The sequence below is a fragment of the Mustela nigripes genome, chromosome 17 (assembly GCF_022355385.1).
Source record: "Mustela nigripes isolate SB6536 chromosome 17, MUSNIG.SB6536, whole genome shotgun sequence".
In the NCBI taxonomy this organism is placed as follows: domain Eukaryota; kingdom Metazoa; phylum Chordata; class Mammalia; order Carnivora; family Mustelidae; genus Mustela; species Mustela nigripes.
The window spans coordinates 41,179,364-41,200,051 of NC_081573.1; the positions used below are offsets into that span (position 1 = coordinate 41,179,364).

The window sequence follows — 20,688 nt, forward strand, 5'->3', positions numbered from 1 at the left end:
CTGCTCATTCTGTCTCTCTTCCCACTCTTTCTTTCAAATAAATTTTTAAAATCTTAAAAAATTAAAGTCTGAAACTTGAAAGTGCATGTGAATCACCGGGGGAATCCTGTTAAACTGCAGATTATGATTCAGAAGGTCCCGGGTAAGCTCTCTGATCCTGCATTTCCAACAAGCTCTGTGATGCTGGCAACGTGGCTGTTCTGTGGACCACACTGAGGAGTACCAAGGATCGCTACAGGTTACAAGAAGGTCAAAAACCACAAAAAGAAAAAAGTCCATGAAAAACTAAAATGAGGGGACGCCTGGGTGGCTCAGTTGGTTGGACGACTGCCTTCGGCTCAGGTCATGATCCCGGAGTCCCGGAATCGAGTCCCGCATCGGGCTCCCAGCTCCATGGGGAGTCTGCTTCTTCCTCTGACCTTCTCCTCGCTCATGCTCTCTCTCTCTCACTGTCTCTCTCTCAAATGAATAAATAAAATCTTTAAAAAAAAAAAAAAAAAAAAGAAAAACTAAAATGAAAGAGTCAGATTCTTCTCAAAACAATACATTAGCCATAATATAAGCTCTAATGTAAAAATTAAAACATCCATATTTCCTGATGGGATTCTGAACTTTGTAACATCTTTAAAATATCTTCATAAGGACTTCTTAATCCCAGAAGCCAATTTCTCCGAGCTTTGTGAGGGTCCCTGTCCCCACTAAAATCCCTGACTTGAGATCAAGACCGAGAAGCCACATACATGGGAGACTGTTTCAAGCTACCGTAGCCTTCCAGCAGGTCCCTTCCTTTCACTCACCCACACATCCTCTTGCGTTTAAATTCAAACATGAGACAAATGGCAGAATTACGTGAGGTTTTAGGGACTGGGCCCGCACGTTTTTCCACATGAAAAGCAAATTTCTACAACAAAACAGCACCTTACCAAAAGGGCCATGACAAACACCACCAGTTTCCATTTCTGGCCTTCAGTGACAAAGTTCCAGCGCTGAGAAGGCAATTAGAGCTTTATACAAACTACTTATTTTCATTCTTTTACATTTTAGTGGCAATTTCTCTTTACTTTCAAAAGTCCACGGAATAAACAAAGGAAGGTAGGTTAGAAGGTCCTGCTTTCCACCTGGGTCCAAGTTCACGCCCTGCTCTTTTCTTTACTCATTTCTGATCCTCGGGCTGTACTCAAACATTGGCTAGCTGCCTCTTAAAAGGCACCACCCTCCTCCCTCCCCCACCTCCTCTATTCTCCTTGCTAACAGCAGTGCCTAACTACAGAACCAACATATCCCTGAGAACATTCCAGCTGACCGGATAAGGTCAGTTTAAAATTCTAGGGAGGGATAACCTATTCCATTCGTCTCTCTTTAGAGCCCTTCAAAAATATCCCCTGGCCATCAGCAGAACAAGCAGGAGAGAGAGAAAACAGTCTCAGATTCTGCAATTTACAAATACTGAGACCTTTACTTGAAGGGTATCCACATTTTGTATTATTCCTAAGGGATGTTTATCTATGTACTCAAGTAAGCATAAGCCCAGGGCTTGGAAGAAACAAAATGTACATACATTGCAGCTCCAAGCAAATGGCTTCTCTAGCTGAGAAGGCTATAAAGTTTTGTTGTGGGGACTCAGAGGAAGGCCTACCTGTGACAGGGAAGGTGGGGACACACTTTTTTCCTGAACTGGAGCATGCCTTGTCCACAAGAGAGCTAAGCAACTACCCAGAGAGGCCTGTTACAAAACCATAAAAGAGGAGCAGGGCTGGCAGGCCCCTGCCCTAAATACCCTGGAAGCAGAAAATAAGAACTCTAAGAAATGAGCGACAAGTCTGACGGAAAGTTCTGTTGCTGTTGCCTCCAACACTGGCTGCCCTCCTCGAGTGATTTAACTCTGGGCACCAATTGGGCAATGCCAGCCACCCAGCAGGGACAGAGGCTTCAAGGATGCTGGTTGGGTCTTCTAGGTTAATCAGGGGGAATCAAATCTCCCCATTATAAACTGGAGACTCTGAGGGGCAGATCTGGGCACCCCCCCACTGCATCTAGGCTACATGCCTCCATTCAACCCATCTGTTGAGTGTCTACCCTATGCCTCGCACTGGGCTAGGTGCGGCGCAGGAAATCAAGCCACAGTCCCCAGTGGTGGAAGCAGACACAGAGAAGGGCCTTCAGGGGAGGTAGAGGTTGTGCGGGCCCCGAAAACCTGCCACAAATTGCTGTGGCCAGTAGTCACTCAGGGGACAGCATGACCTCCGCGCTGGACTTCGTTGACCACGAAGCCCAAAAATGAAAAAGGCTCGCGACGGCGAAGGCGGGAGTGAACAGGTAGGCCCGGGGGAGGGGGGCAGGTGTTCGAGTAGGAGGCGCACAGGTGAAGTGCGGGGCTGGAGAGGGCTCGGTCCCCAGGGAAGATGGGAGGGTGGCCCAGGACCCCGAGAGGAAGAGGGGGCGCGAAGGGCTGGAGTCTGGCTCCGGGACGCTGGTGCGCGGCGGCGGCGGCGGCCGGGCCTGCGCCCCCGAAGCGGGAGCGGGGAGGGAAGGCGCCCAGCTAGGCCGCCCGCCCGCACCTGGGGCCCCGCCCGGCACCTACCACTTGGGCGACCTTGAGGCAGCCGAGCGCGCCGCGCAGGTAGTCGGGGTCGCAGCGCAGGCCGGCCAGCCCGCGGCGCTGGCTCACCGGCTCGGTGGTGGGCTGGTACGGGCTGCTGGCGCCCGAGATCATGGAGGTGCTCGAGGCCTCGCCCTCGAAGCCGTCCAGCTCCTCGCCGCTCCGCATGCTGCCGCCCGGCCCCGGGCCGCCTCGCGCGGCCGGCCCCCGGCGCCCGGAGCTGGCGGGCTCAGCGGGGCCGCCGCATCGCCGCCGCCGCCTGCCCGACCGCCCGCGGCCCGCCCCGCCGCCGCCGCCTCCTCTGCGCCCGCCGCCCGGCTGCAGCCGCGGCTCGGTCCGCTCGGGCTCGGCTCCCGCCGCCTCGGCAGCGGAAAGGGAGGGAGGCGGGAGCAGGCGGAGAGGGAAGGAGGCGGGAGCCGGCGCGGCGGGCCGGGAGGAGGCGGAGCGAGTGCCCACCCGCCGGCCGCTCGGCGGCGCTCCTCGGCGGCGCTCCGCGGCTGCGGCGAGACGGGGGCGAGGGCCCGCGCCTCGGGGGCCTCGGGGGGCGGGGCTCCGGCGGGCGGGGCGGGGCGGGGCGCCGTCTCCTCAGACCCCGCCCTCACCTGCCTGTGCGCTGGGGCCGCAGGGACCCGCTCCAAGTCCTGCCATCCCCGCGAGCGAGTGAGGGGGTCGTGAGGGCGGAGAGGAATGAGGGCTGAGGGAGCATCAGAGTGAACCCAGACTGCACAGAGTTGCTTTCCCAGGGCGCTGCCTTAGTTTCTCTTCTGGAGAGAGTGGGGTCCTCTGCAGTGGGCTGGGAGACTTCCCGGTGAAGACCAAGACGTGCTATGCGACCCCCTGCTGCGAGCGGTGCTTTGTCCCGGGTGGGTAGGGTTAGAAGAAAGCTAAGGGTCTGGATCCCCTCCCTGGGAGCCTTGCGACAAACCAGAACTGAAGCCAGACAGAGTGCTGCGGGAGTGAAAGAATGAATGAGGGGTCGCTCAGCACAAGGTCTGCAGAACAGACACGATAAATATTTGTAACTCCCGATGTAAGTTCTGGATCCACCGGCCTGACCGTGGAGGGGCGCTAGCACATTGTAGACCCTCCGTAAGCAACGTTAGTTGCTTCTCTGCTGAAAAGATTTTGCAATCTCTTTCTAATCGTCAAGTCAGGTTGAGTACAGATTTTTGCTCTGACGGGCATTAATTAGGGACCAATTTGCAATTCAAGTGTGAAGGCTAATTTTAAGCTTAAGTAAAACACTGACTTTCTAAGAATTGTCGCTTTGGTACTGAACTCTTACGCACTCTAGGCACTGAGCAAGATAATTGAAGAAGGTATTATTGTTCCCATTTTTCAGAAGGGCAGACTAAAGCTCAGGAGTGGTAGTAGCTTGTCTCCAGCGACACAATTCCGTGGTGAGCGGAACCCAAGTACCAACATTTCACTAATGTTGCCTCAGATATAATGTAGATAGCCTGGTGAGCTCCAAGCTGAGGTGCAGTAAACATCATAACTAAAAAGATCTCCATTTAAAGGGCTTTCACCTTCAGGTTACCAAAGAAGGGAAAACCAATATCTCTAATACTCTATTCAACCAAGAAATCTGTATTGGGCACTTACTGTGTGCTAAGAAATATACTAGGATCTGGAAATAGACTGCCAGTAAAGATGATGGGTTGGATGTAGGCTTTGGCCTCTGTTGTCTCCCCAAAACCCAGTAAAATGACAGTGATGAGGGATTTATTTATATATTTATTTATTTTTAGCATGAAACCACTGGGTTGGGGCGCCTGGGTGGCTAGATCTTTAAGCGTCTGCCTTGGACTCAGATCATGATCCTAGCATCCTGGGATTGAGCCCACATCAGGCTCCCTGGTTGGCTGGAAGCCTACTTCTCCCTCTTCCACTCCCCCTGCTTGTGTTCCCTCTCTCACTGTGTCTCTGTCAAATAAATAAATAAAATCTTAAAACAAAACAAAAACACTGGGACAAAGAATGGGCATGGGGGACAAGGGCAACAAAGTGTTGGAAACAGAATAGCAAATGGGCAAGTAATAACTGACTGAGCAGATCTAAGAAAGCTAAACTCTAAACTGGCACAGAAAAAAGCTGAGTTACAACCTGGGTTATATCACAGGACAGAGGGCTCCAGAACGGGCAGCACCAAGCCCATGTAGGAGTTGATCACTAGGCACAGTGAAGGGCAGGAGTACCCTACTGAAAACTATGTATCTATGTGTGTCTATGTGTATCACCTTGGATGCTAAATAATATGAAAGAAAAAAAAAAAGTTTAATGGAAGAATTGAAAGGAAGTCGTATGGGAAGTAGAGCTGAAAGTCAAAGAAATGGGAAATGAGAGAAAAGAAAATTAGAGAAATAGTCCAAGAGAATAATAGAAGAGTAAGGCTTCCATAAAGCTAAAACCAAGGAAATGGAGGGAAGAAACCATAATAATTCAATAACATTTTCCAGAACCAAAGCATATCAGTTTTGGACATTGCCCAGGACAGTGAATGTACATGGACTTGCACCCAGGCCCATGGGACTGTCAAGGAGAAGATTCTCAAGGTTACAGAGAGGAACACAGCAGGTTTCACTATAAAGGACTGCGAATCAGAAAGGCATCAGACTTTTCTACAGCAACTTTGGGAGCTACAAGGTAATGAAGCAAACCTTCCCACATCCTGAGGAAAAATGATCCCCACCTTGAAATCTGGTTCTGTCTGGAGGATCAATCAGGTACAAAAGTTGATGTCTCTTTCAGACAGGCAAGGCACCCTTTGTCCTTTTATCAGGAGGCTGCTGGAGGACTCCACCAGAATTAGGATTTAAACCAAGGAAACAAAGGACGTGGAATGCAGGAAAAGGTGGATGCTGTCTAGAGAGAGGCGGTAAAGAGCCCAGGGAGAGGCGGGCAGAGACTCCAGTGCAAAAGGGCAGGAAATCAACCAGCCCAGACTGGAGCAGCCAGAGGCTCTAAGAGACCTCCTCAAGATGAAATTAATGTGTTGAGTGTACAGAAAGAGAGATGCATAGTTTTGAGAAGATTTTGAGATAAGTTACGGATAAATGCATAGAGAATGAGGCAAATATTCATATATATTTATTAACTGCAAGGGAAATAAAATGATGCATAGAAAACAAGTATGGTAAATCTCAAGGTTCAATAATATTTGCATAAATATAATAATTTAAACAATGAATGCTGATCTAACCAGAAATAAGTAACTGGAGCAGAAAGCAAGGAAAGAGGAACAGGATGTGTGCAGGTGTGATAGGGAGAAGCAGAGGGTATGCAAGAGATTGAAATACTCATCATCTATCATGAGAGATCAGTAGATGCTTAAAACTGAAAAATCAAGAGGTAGCAGTATAGGCATGCTAATTAAAAATATAAAGAAAGGTACAAAAACAATCAGTTAAAAGTTTCAAAGTGTTGCCTATGGGGAAAAGGAAATTTAATGAGGGTTCCAGGCCTTGTAGAACTATCTGATACTCTCAACTTGGTGCACATACAACAAAAATAAAAACTAAGCTGGGTGTCCTGGCTGGTTTAGTCAGCAGAGCATGTGGCTCTTGATCCTGGGGTCATGAGTTCGAGCCCCATGTTGGGTGTAGAGATTACTTTAAAAAATAAAATATTTAAATATGTTTTAAATATCTAAGAAGAAAAGCTAAGTTTAAAAGAATTTTTAATAAAGGAACTTGAGAGTCCATGGTGAGCAAGGCCAACACAGTCCCCCCACCCAGCACAGGCATGGAGGGTAAGCACTGGAAGCCGGTAAGTCTAACAGAGCATGTGCTGAGTGTTGTTCATGGCTATGGGAATTTCCAGCAAGGATTTAATTGAGTCTTGGGATCAGAATTTTGGCTGAGATTTGAAATGTGAAGAGCAGTTAGCGAAGCAAAGAGATGATAAGGGTTGAAGGAAGTGTGTTCCAGGCAGAGGGAACGAGATGTGCAAAGGCCCAGAGACAAGCGAAAGCAAGGCACCATGAAGAGGCTCAAACACAGAATTCAAAGGGAGGAGGATGGCGGACAAGACCTGAAGCTGGAAGCAAGCCTCTGGTCGGTCCCTACAGACCCCTTGTGGGCTGTGTGGCAGGGTGGACTCTGAACAGAAGAGTGTTCAAATGAGACAGTGACCTGGGGAGGCCTGACTGTTAGAACTCTGACTTCACCGAGGGAGAAGGATAGAACGGAAGTGAGATTAGAGTCTCCTCCAGCACGTATTAACTGTTCCCTGTTCCTGGACACTAGCCTAGGTTTATTTTTAGTTCTAGGGACAGACTCAAAATTTTTACTTCTGGTTTTTAGCAGAAGTTAAACAGACTTCCAAAGGATGTTGTTAGGAATCCCACATCGTAATGGTAGGTACAACCTGGCATTACAGTGTCTTCCTCAGTTTTAAATTGTAATATATCTTGAGTCTGTGGCTGTAGCTGTGCCTTCAAGTGTCTGTCAGTGCTGAGATCAAAATGAGGATGATAATGACAGAGAAGTGAGCAGCCTTCTGCCAGGTTCCTCGGTTTCAGGGTCTAGTCCACATATCCAGGGCTGAGACAAGGCAACAAGACTCAAAAGCCTGATGGATAAACCAGATGTTACTTTATTAATTGCTGTCAGTGCATAGACTCTACCGGCAATCATAATGCCAACTTTGTATCTCACTCCCTGAACCCCTCCTGAAAGACTTTCTTGGAGCAAAGCATTCTTAGATAAGGGCTAATCCCAGGATACCCTGGATCACCTGATCAGGCGTTTCTCAACCTCTCATTTAGCTCTGAGCTTAGTTCCCTCCAAGGACAACTACCTCCAGGGCTGGAGGACCTCCTCACTCTAGTCCCACTCCAAAAACACAATGATTCCATGGACTCGTGGAAAGTTCTAACCTCAAGAGCATCGGTCCTCCAAGGACTTTAGATCCCTAATTCCATGAAGGACTGGGAGCAAAACACCTTCCTGAATGGTGTGGTCCCTGGTGGTCTATACCTGGAGGCAGTGCCTGGTGTTGCTGAGGCAAAAGGGGGTTCATATTTCACTTCATTTCTTCCTGAGGCCTCTCCCTCGTGCATCTCTGTCAGTGCTGAAGGTGCGGGTAGCTTTTCCAGTAACTTCAATTAAGCAATAGATCTAATCTACTTTTAATAAGCTCAGTAATTAGCAGGATCCCTAGAGACTTCTCCTTCAAACAAAAATATAGGCTGTGGTGAGGAACAAGAACATTTCAAGCATGAAGTATACAGCGAGAAGATGAATTAGGTTTAGCATTAATAATTATCAGTGTTAATGTCAAAATGAACGAAATGCCCAAGAAAATCTTCTGATTAATATCACAAGACAAACAAGTTGCTTTGAAACGATTTCACTTGTAAATGGCCTTTCAAGGAAAAGTACCCATACAAATTCCTTATGTCTGAAGGATTAGACTCAAAGGCGTAAAAATAAACAACCCATTTTTATGTTTGAAAGAAGCAGATGCCCCTTGTCCTCCATGGGAGGACCGACCGGACCCCTCCAGCCTCGTTCCCACACGCCTGGAGGGAGGGGCTGGGCCTGGGCGAATTCCAGGCGGGAGCAGTTCGGGGATTGGAGTTAACTGCTGCTTCTGAAAAAACGTGTCTCTTCAGCCAGAAAAATGCTCTCCAAGTCTTCTCTAAAAATAGTACGTGCTGGGATTTTCCAGTTTGACATTCTTTCAGTTCCTGTGTCCAAGGACAACTCAAGCCAAGCCATCTGCGCCCCTTCCCAGAGATGCCGGTGAAAGCTCACCCTCCGTGGGAGGCCAGTTGGAAGGTCCTGCTGCCACCAAACTTCGTGGGCACTTGAGCATTCAGGCAAAGATTCGCCTGTTCAGCAGCTGCCTTGCTTCTCCCTGGCAGCCCTTCACCTTCCCTTCTTGTGGCAGAGGGGAGGGAATGGTTTTCTGGGGAAGGTGGAAAGTATGACCGTAAGGAAATGTGGGTGCTGCCTTCACTTACCTCCTGTCCCCATGGCCATGCCAGGCCGGATGCTGACTAAACTAGCCTGGGTAACTCAGGGAGCCTCTGTGGTAGCCAGGCGGGGACATATATAAACCAAACCTTTGCCAATGGCCTGCTTCCATGTGCCAGCCATTGGGCCACATGCTGCAGCCTTGAGGATCTCACGGAAGCACTGGAGCGGGGGCGGGGGTGGTCACTGTGAGGCCATAGTGGGCATGCTTGCTTCTGTCTGCCTAGCATCCATCCCCCTGCTTCTAACAACAGCACCCCCATCTCTTTTCTGCACTGCTCCTTTCTACTCCAATTTCCACTTCTCATCTCCCAGGTGATGCCCACCCAGGAAAGGTCAGCCCCTGACTCAAGAATGAGAAGTCATGGTCCCCTTCTCCCTAGATTGGCTAGGGTGGCCTTGGGGCTTAAGCTGAGCCCATGAATATCCTACCCCGGGGTTTTTCTCTCTAGAATGAGGGGTATACAGATGTAGGTATGCATGGGAATAATTGAAGGGGTAGATTTTCAGGACCTCCTCCAAGAATCTGATACTTGGGCCTAAGGTGGGGACAGGAATCTGCTGATGCAAATGTCTACAGGACTACCTGACCAGTACAATTGCCTGGGGTAGGAGGGGGCAGGGAAAGCTTCAAGGAGCTAACCTTGGTCTTGAAGGCCAAGTAGGAATTCACTCAGCAGCATGTGATCCCGCCAATAGTTGTGTCTTCTTGAAACAGTCTCCTTGCCTGGTATAATATGGCCCCAGGCTCTCCTGTTTTTTTTCCTACCTCTCTGGCTGCTCTTTTCAGTCTTCTTATAGGTTTGGTCCCTGGAGTTCAGTATTTCTCAGGGTACTAGCTTCATCACCTTCCCTAACTCCACACTACTCGTCTGAGCTCAGCCACTTAGATCCACTTACCTAGTAGACGTCACCCTTGGGTTCCTGAATTTCATGAGGCTGAAACATAATTCATAATCCCACCCGCTGGCACCCCAAACCTGCAACCCTGCCCATTCCTTTATGAGGCCAATAGGAGGAGGAGCCATTTTTAATTACATTCCATGGGCCAGATATTGCTCTATCCAGTTTTCATATATTACCTCATTTAATCCTCAAAGTAGACCAATGAAGAGGGCTAACTCCTAGGTCTCCTATCGGGCTCAAGCTAGATGTCAACTCATTCAGGAACATCTTCCTGAGTCCCCAGGCAGGGTCAGGGGCTCCTGCCCTGGCTTCCCCAGACCCTTGCATTGAAGTATTTACCAACCCATCCGCAGCCCTTCCAGATCATAATCTCTGTTGTGTCTGCTGAGCCCGGCCCAGGGCCTGACATGTGGTAAGCATGCAAGGAACCATCTGAGGAACAAAGGACCATCTTCACTGGCTTTGTCACTTCAGATGAGATGTTAACATCTGTGTGCCTCAGTTTCCTCGTCTGTAAATTGAAAAGGGTTTAGAAGTCTGTCTGAGACAAAGTAGACACTCAGAAAATGTTCACTCATTATTGTTGTCATATTGTGACAGAAAGGCCTGAGGGGTTTGGAGAGAGGTGAGCAGTCTGAGTGTGTGTTCAGACAGAGAGGGTTAAAGGGCCTGAGTAGGGCAGGGGCAGGGACGGACAGGCAGGGAAGGTTGGGAACACATTCTGAAGGCCCCTGCACTCAGGAAAGCCATCAGAGTTGTACTGAGCTCTTTAAGTAGGGGACTGACAAGATCAGATTGGGGTGAAAACAAAAAGTAGAGATGAATAATTCAAAGTCTTATCTTCTCTATCAAATGGGTAGCAGACTCTGTTGCCTTAAATAATGTATAGAGACTTTTAAAAGAAAAAAGGTCTCAGAGCCCCCAAGAGGACATCTGTGGATGCCTAGGGATCCCCAGACCCATTTGGGGAAACCCTGGTATGGCCAGAAACATGCAAAGAGTTCAGGGAGCCTGATTCTTGAAGGGGGGAGCTGGAGGTTGCCTGCATCTGTGGGCATCTATGCTAAGTCTTAGAAGGAGGGACAGGCCTTGGGCAAATGGTCAGAGTGAGCAGGAAAGTATGATACTAGGACAAGCCAAGGGCAGAGTCCAGGAGGCAGGGAGGGAATGAAGTAGTGGCTGAGGGATGTATTTATTAAAGAAGTCATGGGGATGGAGTGGTTTTAGGAACTACTGTCAAAGGCACAAATGCTACGTGGTTTTTGCTCTTTAGCGTGTATACATGGGCAGACTTGAAAGTTGTTTGTGTTTTAAGATTTTATTTATTTATTTATTTGAGAAAGCAAGCACAGAAGCAGTGGGGAGAGGCAGAGGGAGAAGCAGACTCCAAGCTGAGCAGGGAGACTGATGTGGGACTTGATCCCAGGACCCCGGGATCATGACCTGAGCTGAAGGCTAACACTTCACCGACTGAGCCACCACCTAGGCACCTGGAAGTTGTTTCAATTAAATGTATTTACTTGGGGCCGCCTGGGTGGCTCAGTTGGTTTGGCAACTGATTCTTGATTTTTGGCTCAGGTCATGATCTTGTGGTCATGGGATCAGCCCCACATTGGGCTCCACGCTCAGCAGAGAGTCTACTAGAAAGTCTCTCCCTCTGCCCCTCCTCTGGCTCACATGTGCTCTCTAATAAATAAATCTTTTTTAAAAAATGTGGTTACTTGGAAACAATCTCAAAATTACAGAAAAAAAAACAACCCTCCAAAAAACCAAAAGCCTGTGAGTAGAAAGAACTTTTTCCCCCTTGACTATTTTTTTTTAATTTTATTTTATTTATTTGACAGAGAGACATCACAAGTAGGCAGAGAGGCAGGCAGAGAGAGAGAGAGAGAGGAGGAAGCAGGCTCCCTGCTTAGCAGAGAGCCTGATGCGGGACTCGATCCCAGGACCCTGAGATCATGACCTGAGCCGAAGGCAGCAGCTTAACCCACTGAGCCACCCAGGTGCCCATCCCCCTTGACTATTTCAAAGTAAGTTTCCAACCGAATATCCCATTACACCCAACTATCTTAGCAGTGCGTATGTGCTACAAACAGGGACATTGTTCTCCTTTACCAGAATACAACCATCAAAGGCAGGAAATTATTACTGATATGTTACTACCATGTAATCCTCGGATCCCATTCACATTCTGTCAAATGTCCCTATGTGTTCACAGCCAAAGCTATCCCAGTAAGGATCATGCACTGTCATAGCCGTCCTATCTCTTTAGTCTCCTTCTGACTAGAACAGTTCCTCAGACTCGTCTTGACTTTTATGACATTCACACTTTTGAAGATTACAGCCAAAATTTTGCAGGAATGTCCTGCAATTTGGGTTTCTCTGACATTTCCTCAGGATTAGATTCAGATCATACATTTTTGGCAGAAATATCCTAGAAGCAATGTTGTTTTCTTCTCAGTACAGCCTATCGGGAGGCACAAGATTGTTGTTTGTCCGATTACTAATGACGTTCACTTTGATCAGTAAGATGAAGCTCGTCTACCAGCCTGATCCACCGTAAGTTACTCTTTGTAATGAACAAACCTGAGTCACATTGAGCACACAAATAAATATTGATTATAATGGACAACCCATTATAATAAATCATACATTGAAATGCTAACGAGGAATGAGACATGGAATGTTGTTTCTGATTAAACTTCCAATTTATACCAGCTACAGACTCATGATTTCTTATTTTTTAATGGGTTAGAATCCTTTTCAATCTTTTTTTTTTTCCCCTCATATTGTGTCTGATTTGACTATGGGGTCCTTTGTTTTTTGTTTTGATATGTCTCCCTATTCTTTTAGCTCTTTCTTACTTTCTGGCACAGATCTCCCAAGCTCACTTCTACTTTCCCTGCCCCAATCCTAGAATCAGCCATTTCTCCAAGGAGCTCCAATGTAGTTTATTGGAGAATGGTATTTGGAAACCAAAATCTAGGCATGAGCTGTGGTCACTTGGGCTGATGCTGCTCCTAGTCCCTGGTGGTGCAAAGAGCTAGGAAATACACACATGTATAGTGTATATCTGTATCTATAGGCTTACATGCAAATCTGTTATTACTGAATACCATGAGTTCACACTAATATCTCTAATTCCAACATTCTAGTTTTCCCTTTTTTAAAGATTTTATTTATTAGAGAGAAAACAGGAGTGGGGGAGGGGCAGAGGGAGAGGGACAAGCAGACGCCTCACTGAGCAGGGAGCTCAATGGGGGACTCAAGCCCAGGACCCTGAGATAATGACCTGAGCCAAAGTCAGATGCTTAACTGAGCCACCGAGGCCCCCCTCTCATTTTCTCTTTCTCCACTATTTGTTACTCCCTTCTCTGGTGATGAGAAACCTGGCTGTTATCTTTGATACATTAATTTACATGATCAATGCCCCTGTATGTAACCATTTTCCAATGCCCATCACCCCAGTCCCTGCAGATGCTCTCCTACCACATGACCCCACACTGGGCCCCAACTCTCACATGGAGACTCACGTCACCCGACTCAGTTTCTGACACTCCATGTGGATGCCCTTCTTCCCCGCTCTGGGCTGACACCTGGAGTTAGGACAGCCCCCTATGGGTCTGCCGTCTTCACGCCCTCGAGAAGAGTGAGGAGGTTTTTTAAATGCCAGGCCATTCCCCCATCCACCGCCCCCACCTAGGGACAATCTCTTCACTCTGCTCAGTTTCCAGAAACTGGCTTTGGGTCACCACAGCTTCTCACCCCAGCCCCAGCCACCTACTGTGCTCTGCCCATCTCAAAACTTTAGGGCCACATCAGTGGGGAAGAGGAAAAGCATCAAAGATTTGAGGTTTTATTTTGAGCAGAGAAGTGGACTGTGGTGTTAAGACACATTGCTTGCATTGTCTGTTGCTCCCAGACCATCAGTCCTGGAGGGGCAGAGCCTCTTGTTTACCTCCTTAGCATCAATATCTCGAGTGTCACCCACTCGTGCCCACTGTTCCTTGGAAGATGGCAATGGTTGCCGAGGAGAGGCAGGGGGAGGCCCCAAGAGACCACATACCTCAAGCACGTATTTGAAAGCCCACGCGTGCAGATGGCGGGGCGCTGCCTTGCCCAAGAAACCAGGCAGTTGCCCAGGTGATGGAATTTATAGTGTGCCGAAAGCTTGTCTGCCCTAAAATAGCTCTCTTGCTCACTGTCTCAACTAGCAATTTGCTTCTCTGTATTTCAGGCCTGGTGTTTAGCACTGCCCCTGGGGGCTGCGGGCAGGCGTACAGATTAGGTAGAGGAAGGCAGCCGGGCAGCAAGGACACCTGGATTCTCTGTTCCCTTTCGTGTAACTTCCCTCCCGGGCCTTCTTTCCCCATCTCGAAAGTGGTGATTTCAAGCACTAGAGGTCTCTCCCTCAAATAGTTCAGGGCTGGTTCTGTTTCAGGACCATCTGCACACTTGGCACTGTGCCCGGCACTCACCTCAACGCATCCAGCCTCCCCATGAGGCAGGAGATAGAGTCTCCTCACCACTTTCCAGATGAGGATGCTAAGACTCAGAGAGATGATGTGACTCACTTGTCTGCAATTACACAACTCTTCAACTCTGGAGCCGGGACTCAAAACCCCAGCCTACCTGACAGCCCATGTGTCAGGGCTGGGGCCGTGGGCTATGTTTTTCCTTTTATGCAGAGCAGTTCTGGTTCAGCTCAATGCCAGAAATACTCATGGTTCCAAGCGTGGGCAAGAACCATCTGGCAGAGTGGCTGGTTTGAGACTGGGTTTGGTGATGCCTCCCTTGAGGACTTGGGAGCCTGGAAAATCGAGGTGTTTGCTGGATTGCCCTTTGTGCCTGCCACCATGCCACCCTTGGGAGTCGGAGAAACCTACTCCCAGGGGCAAAACTTCCCAGGGGTGTCCCTCTAATGGCAAACCCACCAATTTACAAACGCTGATTTCCCCCAGTTCAGGGAAGGTAAGAAGGAAGAAGAGTAGGTGGGGCAGGAGGGAGGAAACTAAGAGGCCACACAGAAATATCACCGGACTCTAAGTTCCAACAGTCATAAAAATAGGGATCTTGGCCCAGCCTTAGTAACCCCTTCATATGAATGTTCTCAAAGAACATTCTGCGGAACCTAGAGGATGTCCATAGTCACAGCTAGCTGGAAAAGCCCACACTGGAGCCCTTCTGAAAAGTGACACCTACCCAGTCACATGAAACAAAACGAAACAAAAATCCGTTTAGTTCAGTTTAACCCTGAGTCTTCCAATCCCACTCAACCACCCATAATGATATGCCCAGAACACACGGTGGGAAACCTAGATTTAGGCTTTTATAAGTGGGAAGGAGAATGTCAAGAGTAAGGCTGCCCAGTGTGGGGCAGAGTCTGCAGCAGAATGGGGGGGAGGGGTCATGCTCATGCAATTACAGCAACGGGAAGCAAATCTTTGCTCTAAGAGGGAACATGTGCTGCTGTAAGACGGAACATGTCTATGTTGCTGTAAGAGGAAACATGTCCCCTAAGATGGGTTTTCAGGGTGCAAACCACCTAACGTTAATTGGAACCTCTGAAATACTTTCTCAACATGCACAATTTGTACACAAAGTCTAAACAACCACAGCCTTTAGCTTCCTGTACACTCTGGGGTTTAATTCCAGGCTAGCATTTGTTAGCCGATTCTGAGTAGGTAAAAAATGGATTCACAGTAAAATGGCGCCAAATATTTTAAATATCAAGGACAGATGTAACATGCCACAGACTGCTGACAGATGTACCAAGCACCCCCCCTCTTTCAAATAAATTACTGCCTTAAAAAAGAAGTATAAATAGTTGAATTCTTCCCCAAATAAAAATTAAGATGCTTATAATCTTAAGTTCACATCTTGCTTGCCTTTTGTAGAACTTTAAATAGTTCTTTAAAGAAGCTGATTGGGTGAGGTGGCTTTGGAGGGGAGGTAGGGTGGGGAAGATGGAGGAACCTGATGATCATTTCTGAATGTTAATTCAGTTCAGTTAAATGTTCAAGAAAAACATCATATATGAAGATATCTCAACGGTCTTGTGATTCAGCTTGGTTGATGAAAACAAGATGGAAAACAAAGTTAAGTGTTAACAGTACTGGAAAAATTTTTAACTTTACCCACATTGGAATTTCTTTCTTTTTTTCTTTTTCTTTTTTTTAAAGATCTTACTTATTTACAGAGTGAGTGCATGAGCAGGAGGAGGGTCAGGACAGGGGGCTCGATCTCATGACCCTGAGACCATGACCATAGTTGAAATCTATAGTTGGCCACTTAACTGACTGAGGCACCCAGACACCCCTACAAGCTGAAATTTCTCAGGATCGGGAAATTTTAGGAAAGCTAGGCAACTCCTTTCTAAAATGCTGTCCAAGGTTGCGGAAGGGACTTCATGACCTCAACCCTCCCACACAGAACCCTTCCCGCTATCGGATGCCCACCCCCATCCCCCCACTGCTGCCCTCTCAAACCTCTCCTTTCCCTTCAAGCTCCAAGATTCCTTCAGACTCAGGGCCCAGGGAGACTTCTGGGCTGCTGCTCAGCTACGGTCTGGCTCTTTGTACCAACAGGGTGCACTGTCCACCCACGGTGGGCATTTTGGCTTCCTCCTGCTTTCAATCCCTGGGCTACAGCCCTGTTGTTGCTGTCTCCTCATCAGAACAAACCCCCTGTACCTCAAGTGGCAGAGTACCAGGACAGGACACGGCATCCCTGTGGCTATCTGCAGGCCTTGGAGGGAAGAACTATGCTACTGAACAGCAAGCACTGTCCTTGCCTCCAGAATCCAGGCTCAGGTGTGGCATCCCGCGGAAACTGTGCCAGGCAAGAGCTTACAGGTAATCCATCCCTTCAACCTCTATTTCCTTTACAGATGAAACACTGAACTGCAAAATGTGAGATGCCACAAATGGAAAGGGTAGGTTCTACACAGGTACAAATGAGGTTGCTGGAACAATGTTTAAATTGCAGTTTCCAAGAGGCATCTTCAAGGCCAGCAATCACACTAAAGACCAACCACATGCCAGACGCAGGTATGCATCCTCTACTGTTCACAATGACTGGGAAGAAATTTTATCCTTCATTTATAGAGGAAGGAGGCCTAAAACGGTGACATCCCCCAATGTGGGCTGCTTTCTTGTCCTGTTTTTTTTTTTTTTTAAACACTTATTTTGGAGAGCAGGTCCGGCTGAGCGTGAGCCCAACATGAGGCTTGGTCTCACAACCCTGAGATCATGACTTGAGCCAGAACCTAGTCAGACACTCAACCAATTGAGCCACCAGGCACCCCTCTCATTTTGCTTCTTGATCCATCCCCTATCTGTATCAGCTGTACCTGCCTGATTCAAAAGTAGTGAGACTTCGGTCAAGTCAGTGCAAGCACCAGGATTGGAACTCAGCAGAGCCCCTGCCTACCCCATTGTGCTAATTGCCTCCCTCTGTGTGCGGCTCCCAATCCAAGGTGACAGGCAGAGGAAATCTAGAGTGGGCTAGATTTGGTGGGTCCCCACAGCGTGAGGGCCAGCAGGCAGGCAAACAGGCTGGCCTTGCATGCACACTCGGGTATCTACACTCACGAGGGTCAGTATGTTACGGCCTGACAAGAGCTCTTACCACAGGTGACCCCCAAAACTCTTCATGCCAGAAGAGGCAGAGGTCCTTCCAAGACAGGAGAGTGGCAGGCCCCTCAACCCACCTTTTTCATCAAAGAAACTATGATTATGGGCCGTTCTCCATCTGTACAGGTATATTCTGTATTTTCTCTTTGGGTGCATTCTCTGCCAGTTTTCCCACCTAACAAGAATGACTTCTTCATCCAGGACAGAAATAGGAAAAGAAATAGCAATATACATGGGCTTAGTACCACAGATGAAAACTTCCGGTTGATAAATTTCCCTCATCTGCTTTATAGGAGTACAGTACACACCAGCACAGCACCACAGTGAGCACCACAGTGAGCTCAAACTCCAAAGCAAGACATCTTGGGCTCAAACTTTCACTCTGACCCTAGTAGCTGTTCAGCCTGTGCCTTTGTTTCCTCTTCTGGAAACTAAGATGGAGATGATGGCAGCACTTGCCTCACAGAGTTGTTATGAAGATTAAATCGATTTATACAAAACATCTAGAGTCGTCACTGGTATACAGTGATCTCTAGTATACTTGGCTATTACCATGTGACTGCTAGTCATGAAATAAAATAATCCCCCAAGTACATCTTTATTCATCAAACTTCCTAAACTCAATTTCAAGGCAAAATATAACAATGAGTTAGCAAGTTCTACAACTGATAGGTGTTCAAAATGATGTAACCTTTAAAAAAAAATGATGTAACCTTCATGGACGGGATTCTGATAACATCTAACAAAAACTACAGATGTACAGTTACCTTTTACTAAGCAGTCCTGCTGTTAAGAATTTACCCTGAAGATATATCCCCAAAGATTTAAAAAAAAAAACAGATGCACAGTTACTAACTGTAGCATTATGTACAAATAAGACCAGAAATGTCCTAAATGTCCACCTATGAGCTTGGCTGAATAAGCTATGTTACGTCTGCATAACTGAGTACTACGCAGCCATTAAAAAAAGGATAAAGACTTGAAGACAGAAGACCGAACTCATATAAATCAACTTTTAGGTGATATTAAGTGAAAAAAGCGTATATTGTATGTCCACTGAAAAGGCCTAGATCCAACAGCATCCAGTAACATTCACTGTGCCTACAGTCTAGACCTTGGCTCTAAATACCAATCCCCACTAAAAAGAACCAGGACTCCTTGGAAAAGTAGCTAATTCCAGGTTAGAGGCAAGGAAAATGCAAGGTAAGCCTGAAACATCTTTCTGTGCCAGCAAGTAAGGAAATGCTCCAAGACCAATGGGGGGGCATATCAAAAGGACACAGCTGTATCTGACTCTGGTATCCAGTATATATAAAGAACTCTCACAGTGCAACAATAAGACAAATACCTTAATTTAAAAACGGACAAAGGATTTGAAAGACAATTCTAAGATATACAAATGGCCAGTAAGTACGTGAAAAGATGTTCAACACCATTAGTCACTGAGATACCACTCTGCACTCATTAGGGTGGCTATAATGAAAACAAACAAGAAACTCCCAGAAAACAAGTGTTAGCCAAGTTGTGAAGAATTCAGAACCCTTATATATTTTAAGTGGGAATGTAAAATGATTCAGCTGCTGTAGAAAATAATTTGGTGGTTTTTCAGTTAAAACAGAATTGCCATATGACCCAGCACATACTTGTAGGTATGTGCCTAGAGAACATGTTTATACACAAACTTACCTATGAATGTTCCTAGCAGTATTACTCATAATAACAACTGAAAAAACCCAAATGTGTATCAACCGATAAGGGGATCAAATGAAATGCAGTTTTTATCCATGCAATGGGGCATTATTTAGCCACACACCCATGATCTAGTACTGGTACATGCTATGACATCAATGAACCCAGAAAACATGCTGCTAAATAACTGGGGTGGGGGGTGGTTTGTGTGGAGATTTGAACTAATAGGTATGAGGTTTCTTTTTAGGATGATGGAAATGTTCTGGAATTTGACAGTGGTAGTGGGTGCTCAACATAGTGAGTATACTAAGAACCCTTCAACATTTTAAAGTGGTTAGTTTTATGCTGCCGATTATAGCTCAATAAAAAGAAAAAAGGACACAGTTGGCTGAAGGGGTTCCCACTCATCAAATCTGGGACAATTTGAGCATCAGAATGAATGAGTTATTGGATTATAACAGTCTGAATTACAAAATTCACAGTGAAAACAACCACCCAAAAAAGGAGAGGGAAGACAAAAAAACTCTTTATATATGAATGCCAGCTAATAAATGCAGGAGGAATGATGGGATAAGAATACAGCAGTACTTGATTTAAGACTTTAAATTTTAAGACTTTAAGATTTAAACCAGTACTTGATTTAAGACTCCTAATGAGATAACTGATTTAGGCAAGGATCATCAGTGGATGCTACAACCAATGTGTAAAAGGTGGCTGAAGGGTGCCTGGGTGGCTCAGTTGGTTAAGCGACTGCCCTCAGCTCAGGTCATGATCCCAGAGTCCTGGAATCGAGTCCTGCATCGGGCTCCCTGCTCCATGGGGAGTCTGCTCCCTCTGACCTTCTCCCCTCTCATGCTCTCTCTCAAATAAATAAAATCTTAAAAAAAAAAAAAAAAAAGGTGGCTGAAGACCAAGATACTCAATGGTACCACCCACAGTTTTCTGGAGAGATCTAGGAGACACCACCTTAACCAAAAAATCAAACCCAACATCACCAACACAGGACAACCTGATGCGATGTCCTAGAACATACAAACCTCACTTATGTAGCATCCTTGCAAAAAACATTTAACCTGAATTGAATCATGAGGAAACAAAAAGACAAATCCATAATGTGGGATTTTCTATAAGACAACTGACCTGGACTTAGCAAATATATTTATGGGTAAAATGCCCTGACATTTAAAATTTACTTTAAATGACTTAGGGAGGGAAAAGTGTAAGAGCGCATGCATCTGTGTATGCACGTGACAGAGAGAGAGAGAGAGAGAGAGAAGTGGAGGGAGAAAAACCAAATGTTTCAAAATGTTAAAAACTGGTGACTCTATGATAAAAAAAAAACAACATCAGCATTCAATATACAATATACCTTCAACTTTTCTGTAGGTTTATAATTTTTCAAAATAAGAGTGCTCGCTTTGGCAGCACATATACTATAATTTTTCAAAATAAGAAATCAAGAGGAAATGTATATTATAAGTCAGCTTTAGAGAACAAAAATTTAACATGCTTAAATGTAATAAACAGAAACTAGGTATCTCTAATACAACAAATATGATTTTCTTGAACGTATTTTACTGTTCCCCATTTAAATTGATAAAAAAAATTACAGTATAGTTGTTCAAAATTCCTCTATGAAGCCTGAAGCTTCTAAATTAGTTTAAGTAAAAGTAGCCCAATTCAATTGATAAAAAAGTTATCTAAGAGGCAAGAAAATATGTTGGATAACTCACAAACCCTCCTGTACTGTACCCAGCTTAGAACTCCACATACTTCAAAATATGGCTTCAAGATGTTTCTTCTTTAACAGAATTTCTGTTCAGTTTTAGTGAAAGAGGTATACATTTTTTGCTACATGGTAGACAGGCCATATGATTAG

At 46.4% G+C, this 20,688-nt stretch overlaps 1 protein-coding gene across 4 annotated transcripts in view; it reads right to left on the bottom strand.

Moving 5' to 3' along the window:
- Positions 1-2,804, bottom strand: part of CMTM4 (CKLF like MARVEL transmembrane domain containing 4) — a 73,674-nt gene extending 70,870 nt beyond the window's left edge. For all 4 annotated transcript variants that reach the window (XR_009400922.1, XR_009400920.1, XR_009400921.1 and 1 more), the window contains exon 1: positions 2,582-2,804. Coding sequence is in view for 1 of the 4 variants with exons in the window: in XM_059383352.1 (XP_059239335.1) it covers positions 2,582-2,767 (186 nt within the window). In the remaining 3 variants the exon portion in view is untranslated. The remainder of the gene's footprint in view (positions 1-2,581) is intronic.
- Positions 2,805-20,688: the final 17,884 nt, after the last annotated feature.